Consider the following 5770-nt stretch of genomic DNA (forward strand, 5'->3'; position numbering starts at 1 on the left):
ACGCCTGCAGGCGTCCCTCGCGGGGAAGACCCGGGCTGGGCCCTGCCTGGGTCATCACGAGGGCTCCTCTCGGCGAGCGCTCGCCACGCCAGCGTGCAGCACGTTTTTAAACTGCACAGTCTCTTCGCCGTTCAGTCAGTGCTCGTCAGGCTTCAGCGTGCATCAGACTCCTGAAGCTCTAGCCACGGCTGCAGATCCCCCGGCCGTCTGGCGGGAGGCGGGTGTGCCGGGTGCGGGAGGCGAGGCCGGCGCGGGGCCAGCGGGGCCGGGGCGGGGGGCATTCGTCTTGGGCTCCCATCTCGGGAGACGGATGGAGGGCGTCCCTCGAGCAGTTTAAGCAACGATTGCGTGAGCTATTGCGCCTGGGACACGGTCCTAGTCCTACAGCCCTAGTCACAGCTCTGGGAAAGGGAGATATAGGAGGCAGAGGCAGAGGGTCCCAGATTTGAGGGATAGTAGAGGTTCCCCCGAGCTCACTTCTGTCCCTCCCTCACAGCCGGCTGCTGGGAGCTGGTGAACCCCCGGTGCAGCCTGGTGACCCTCACCGCCCACCTGAGGCAAAGGGGGCGGGTACCCTCAGATGGTGAGGAGACAGGGAGGGGGCGGGGGAAGGAGGCTGGGGCCCCCGGGCAAAGGTGCCAGCCCTGCCCAGCCTCTCCTTGCCCTCCCAGCGACCATAGCTCTCCTGGCTGAGGACGGGCACCTGGTGAGCCTGGGTGAAGGCCTGGAGGAGGGAACTTCCCCAGCCTCCTCCATGGGAAGTCCCCTGCTGCAGGAGCGAAGGACCTATGTCCTTGTGCAGATCATCAGTAAGTGGGGACCAAGACTCTCCCCTGCAGCTATGTTGGAATGTAAGGGGGACAGCAGACCACAGACCACCCAAGGCCCTGCCCAGCCCCCCACCTTAGCTGGGACCTGTCCCCAACCTGTCCCTACCCAATGCCGTGTCATGACCCCAGCCTGGGTCAGCAAACAGGTTGAGAGGTGGGGTGGGGACCATCAGACCAGTCAGGGATCCTTTATCCTCTCTTCACACTCCACAGAGGGGGAGGGCGGGGCCCCTGACCGCTATGAGTCCTTACTGGAGAACTTGGATGACCAGTGTCCGGAGCTGGCAGGTGAGTGTTTCAAACGAGAGCCCCAGGGGGAAGGCACATCTCCCTAGTTCCCACCAGCAGGGTTTTCTGGACCTTCCAGAGGAGTTACGCTGGCTGTCAGGCCTCCCCACAACTGGCAACAGCTGGAGACGGCGCATGGGCACTCGGCGTGGCCACCGGGAGCAAGGCCCCCCTTCAAGACCCCGAAGGATGGGCTCCTTGCTGCCCAGGTGCCAGGTACGGAGGAGATATGGACACCAGAGGAGACACACCCAGAAGTGGGACAGACACATGTGTGCTGAGAGGCAGACCCTCGATGCCAACCCCACACACATATACCCCCAAAATGGAACACATTGTACCTAGAGATGGGCCCCCACCCCACTGGTGTGTAAGCACCCCAAGGACAGGAATGTTCTCAGTGCTTAGATGTGTAATAGGGCCTGGCACACAGTAGGTGCTCACTGCTGCACTCAGCAAGGCAGCTGCAGTGTGTGATGCCACAGTCTGCACTGTGTTTGAAGGGCCTGCTCCTCTGTTCCTGCAGGCCCCATGACCTGGCACACTACAGCCCGTGGCTGAGCTGGACTCAGATCCAAGAGGTCTGTGACCTCTGCCTTGTGTGATCAGGTGCAAACAGACAGCAGCCCAGCAGGATTCCTCTTACAAAATCTGGAATGACTGAGCAGTCACATTAGCAAGGGGCAAGGTCAGATAGGACATGAGGCTGCTGGGGACCCCTAAGACGTGGGTGCAGAGAAAGGGTTCCAGAGATGGAGACAAGAAGGGCAGAGGGGGCAGCCATCCCTGAGAAAGAGACAACAGGCTCCTCCTGGGATTCTAGTCCCAAGTCAGATGTTATGGGGTTACCTGTTAATGCCTCACCACCCCACTTTGGACTCCCAAGGTGGTCTGTCCTTGGCTTCTTGCAGTGCAGATTACAATAACGGTCCTCTCATCCCACCCAGGTGAAGCATCCCACACCACAGTGAGACACCCATCCATCTCCCCAACCCCACTTGAGCAGCCAGGGTGCTCCTGGCAGGCAGGCCAGCTAGAGGGGACACGGCAGGCTGTGGTCTAAAATATACTCCTTTCATTGCACATCTGTGTCTCGGGTTATCTGTGGGGTTAGAAAACCCCTCCTCACTCCCAATCCCAGCTACACAGGAACAATCTGGCATCATGGTCCTGCTGTCGGTGAGGGGGTGGAGGTGGGTGCAGGGCTGTGGCTCAGGAGTCATCTCGGAGCTTGCCCATGAGTCTACACCAGCCTTTTCAGGGCAGGGAGCTCAGACCTGTGGAGGAAGGGAGTGGCACACGCTGGTGGTCAACCTGCAGGTACAAGAGGATCTGACCCCCAACTTAACTGGGTCGAGGTGTGCTCGCTCACCGTGGTTGTACTTGCACTGCTTCAGGACCTCGCTGAAGCCCTCACACAGGGTCAGGTCACTCTGAGTAGTCGAGCAGTCCAGGAACTGCTTGATCTCGTAGGCGCAGGGCCCCATCTGCATGGGCTGGGGGGCAGTGCGGGCAGGGGCCTGGGGGTACAGTGCAAGAGGTAGTAGGATAAGCTTGGGGTTGGTGCCTAGAGGGGGGTTCCAAAACTGGGAGCTGCCTGCCCCTCCCCACACCCACAGCCTGTGTGTCCCAAGAGTCCCAAGAGTCCCAGGCAGGCTGAATGACCTTGGGTCAGCCTGCCCCTATCTAGCCTCAGCTGCTGCATCTGTGAAACAGAGTGAGCCAGCAGTCCTCTCGGAGCCACTCAGCTGATGCAGACAGCATTTCTCTGCTGCCTCATAATGAGTATTCTGGGCAGGTGTAGGGGAGGGAAGAGGAGGCTCTAGGAAAGCCCAGTACTCTGCATGTACTCTCATAGTTATGAGCCCCACCCCCACAAGTTCTCGCAACTTCCTGGATCAGGCACATTGATCCTCATGACCCCTAACCAGGTGTCTAAGCCGTATTTGCCTTAGGCCTGGTGGGGAGTGGTGGGGCCTCCAGCGGGGGGACAGGTCATCAGGGAACAGGCCCCATGGTCATTGGCTGCCCTTTGCCCTTGGGCCCAGGGGCTGCTGGGGAGTACAGGGGCTTAGAAAATTCAACATCCCTCCCCTCTGTTAGGTTTAGGTGACCTTGGGCAAGTCTCTGAGCCTCTCAGGCCCTGGGTTCCCCCATCTTTAAAGGGTTGGTTGGTGTCAGTCCCTGGGAGCCTAGGGACCTTGGTCTCAAGAGAGGGACTGGGAAGGCCTGCCTGTGAGTGACAGAGAGCTCAACAGAAGAGTGAGGAATAGGACCCTCCTTGGACAAAGTCCTGGGACTGAGGCAACTCTGAACACACCCGACACTCCTAACTGGGCACTTCGTGACGTGAAGAGAATCCTGTCAGTCTCTCCTGGACCCGCTACTCACCTGCTGGGCAGCAGGCTGGGTGGGCTCGGAGCTTCCCCCGCTGAAGGCCCCAGTCAGGGCACTGCCCATGACGTGTCCCACAGCTGAGCCCACGGCTACCCCAGCGGCCGTGGTTGCCATCTGTGCCATGAGGCCCGGCTGGCCCGATGGGGCTGGGGCGGCTGCCGAGGGCGGTGCGTGCGCTGGCAGGTGAGCAGAGGGTGCGGCGGGGCGGCTGCGGGAGTTGGAGGGAAGCAGGGTTAATCCTGGCAAGGGGCCTGCAGCTCATGGAAATGACCCCTTCTACACCCGGAGAGGTGGGCGACCCAGGTCTTGAACACATGGTTACTGCACCCCTGCCCCTCCCCCGCCAAGATGGCGCAGTAGCAGCCAAGGTCACTCTGCGGACGACCTTGGGGGAGTCCCCACGCTTCTGTAGCCCCCTCCCCACGGGGCCCTTGTTCCCCTCACACCTGGCTGGCCGGGCGGCCGCGCTGCGACTCCCCCGAGGCATGGTGGCGGCGGTGGACGCAGCCGAGCTGAGTCAGAGACGACAACGGTAGCGGCTGTTCTGTCTGGGGACAAACGCAGCAACGCTTGTCACAGAGGGTGCAAAGAGGCGTGATCTGGGGCGGGACCTCAGGGACACGCCCCCAGTGGGAGGTGGCATTTCCCCCAAGTCAGTCCTTCACAGTCCGGACCTCTCTCCCTTCCAGCATCCCCTTGTCTCGGCGCCTGTCTCAGCTGGAAATAGGACCCTGCTCCCTCCCTTCTCCTAACCCAAGTTGTGAGGGCCCTGGGGACACGGGCCAATGCCGTAAAGCGCCGAGGGCTTAAGCAGGAGCGACAGGGTAAGGTCCTTCTGTTGGAAGGACCACGGTGGAGCGCAGGGAGTGTAGTTGGGGGTTGTCGTGTGCCCTGGAAGGGAGAGGCGACAGGGAGGCGACTGGATGAGGCCAGCCGAGGAGGGGGCGCGAGGCGCCAGGCCGGGCTCCGCTCCCTGCCCTCTCCCACCAGACAGGGTTTGCTGACCACCGCATGGCCTCTGGGTCGCGAAAGGATCAGAGCCGGGAAGAGCGGCCCTCGCGAAGGCCTGCAGCGACCCGACTCCAGAACCCCCGCTAGGGGGCGTCCCAGTCCCTCTTCAATTCTTTCCTGGCCAAAGGACGCTGCAGCCTTGGGCAGTGCCCGCGGGGGGATGCGATGGGGCCCTCCCCCGAAGGGCCCTAACGCCACCGGACCCCCTGACCCCACGCCGCCTGGTCCCCTGACCCCGCCGGTCACTGACAGCGTTTACGCCACATTCAAGCAGCGTGTCCGTCCCAAAGGGCGTGACCTGAGAGCCTAGAGGCGTTTGCGCGGCCACGGTCAAAGCAAGCCGGGGTTTAAATCCTGCACCATGGTCCCAGGAGGCGTGGATTTAGAACGCTTACCTGCCCTTCAGGATTCGAGGTTTTTATGGTCCTTTCATATTATTACCCTTAGGTGGGGGCACTGAGGAACCCTGACTTCTTTACCCTTCCTTATCACCGTTTGGTATGCCCTTGGAGGCCCCTAACACTGGGGTGGGGGGAGGGTGAAACCACCAAGAGCAAAAGCATGGGGGCGGGGGAATTGGTCACTGAGTGGGGAGAGGAGGCTTCTCTGTGAGGAGGAGGGAGAGGGAGCAAGCGGAGACAGCCCCCTGGGTTGAGTCTGGCCCTGCCTGGCTCATGCAGTTAAGTGTGTGGAGCTATTCTGGGCCATGCACAAAGTCATGTGCACTAGTGTGTTCTCACCATACTTAATCCTTTAAGCCAGCTTGTGGGGCAGGGCCCTCGTCTGAGAGTGGGGGAACTTTCCCGTGGGTAGGAACACCTGTCACAAGCTAGCAGAAAGTCGGAGGTCAGATCACCCGGGAGACACAGCCGGATTCGCCTTCTAAAGGTGGGGGTAGGGATCGGGATCGAAACCCGACTCCTCTCAGACTCTCACCGGGTCTAGGGCTTTGGACGCCCATCACACAGAGGGGAAACTGAGGCTCAGAGTGGCACCGCTGGCCAGGGTTACCCAGCACCAGGCCTCCGAGGACAGGGGCTTGGCCCGCTCCTGGACAGGATACTGTTTCGGGCCCCAGACCCTTGCCGGGCCAAGCTCTCCCGGTCCACCTCCCCCATCCTGCCGGCCGCTGCGGGGAGAATTCAGAACAAAAGGAGGCAGGGGGCGGGGCCGGGGCGGGCAGGGGGCGGGGCGGAGGCTATAAGGGGCGGCGGCCAGGCGCGGCCCAGCAGGCCCAGCAGCCC

The 5770-nt window shown here is 61.6% G+C and overlaps 2 protein-coding genes across 4 annotated transcripts in view; one reads left to right on the plus strand and one right to left on the minus strand.

Moving 5' to 3' along the window:
• Positions 1 to 2201, plus strand: part of LOC103587148 (chromosome unknown open reading frame, human C22orf15) — a 3858-nt gene extending 1657 nt beyond the window's left edge. The window contains exons 2-6 of one of the 3 annotated variants that reach the window (XM_008568565.1): positions 497 to 583; positions 672 to 809; positions 1044 to 1118; positions 1198 to 1334; positions 2066 to 2178. In XM_008568565.1, coding sequence (XP_008566787.1) covers positions 497 to 583; positions 672 to 809; positions 1044 to 1118; positions 1198 to 1334; positions 2066 to 2089 — 461 coding nt within the window. In that variant the 3' untranslated portion in view covers positions 2090 to 2178. Of the gene's footprint in view, positions 1 to 496; positions 584 to 671; positions 810 to 1043; positions 1119 to 1175; positions 1335 to 2065 lie in introns of all 3 variants that reach the window. The other 2 variants (XM_008568564.1, XM_008568566.1) reach the window with 2 other exon arrangements.
• CHCHD10 (coiled-coil-helix-coiled-coil-helix domain containing 10) lies at positions 2172 to 4091 on the minus strand. The gene is made up of 4 exons (XM_008568562.1): positions 3962 to 4091; positions 3510 to 3723; positions 2491 to 2638; positions 2172 to 2395 (listed from the first exon to the last, which is right to left on the minus strand). The coding sequence occupies exons 1-4, from the start codon at positions 4000 to 4002 to the stop codon at positions 2376 to 2378; spliced, it is 423 nt and encodes a 140-aa protein (XP_008566784.1). The 5' UTR covers positions 4003 to 4091; the 3' UTR covers positions 2172 to 2375.
• Between the last annotated feature and the right edge of the window lie 1679 nt (positions 4092 to 5770).

This window comes from Galeopterus variegatus, unplaced genomic scaffold (assembly GCF_000696425.1).
Source record: "Galeopterus variegatus unplaced genomic scaffold, G_variegatus-3.0.2 Scaffold424, whole genome shotgun sequence".
NCBI lineage: Eukaryota > Metazoa > Chordata > Mammalia > Dermoptera > Cynocephalidae > Galeopterus > Galeopterus variegatus.

What these genes read in the sequence shown, in the direction of transcription:
- CHCHD10 (XM_008568562.1), bottom strand. Translation starts at nt 4,002, where the DNA reads ATGCCTCGGGGGAGTCGCAGCGCGGCCGCCCGGCCAGCCAG. An exon ending in GCGGCCGCCCGGCCAGCCAG is followed by an intron (nt 3,724 to 3,961) that starts GTGTGAGGGGAA and finishes CAACTCCCGCAG; the next exon opens with CCGCCCCGCCGCACCCTCTG. An exon ending in CCCAGCCTGCTGCCCAGCAG is followed by an intron (nt 2,639 to 3,509) that starts GTGAGTAGCGGG and finishes CTGTACCCCCAG; the next exon opens with GCCCCTGCCCGCACTGCCCC.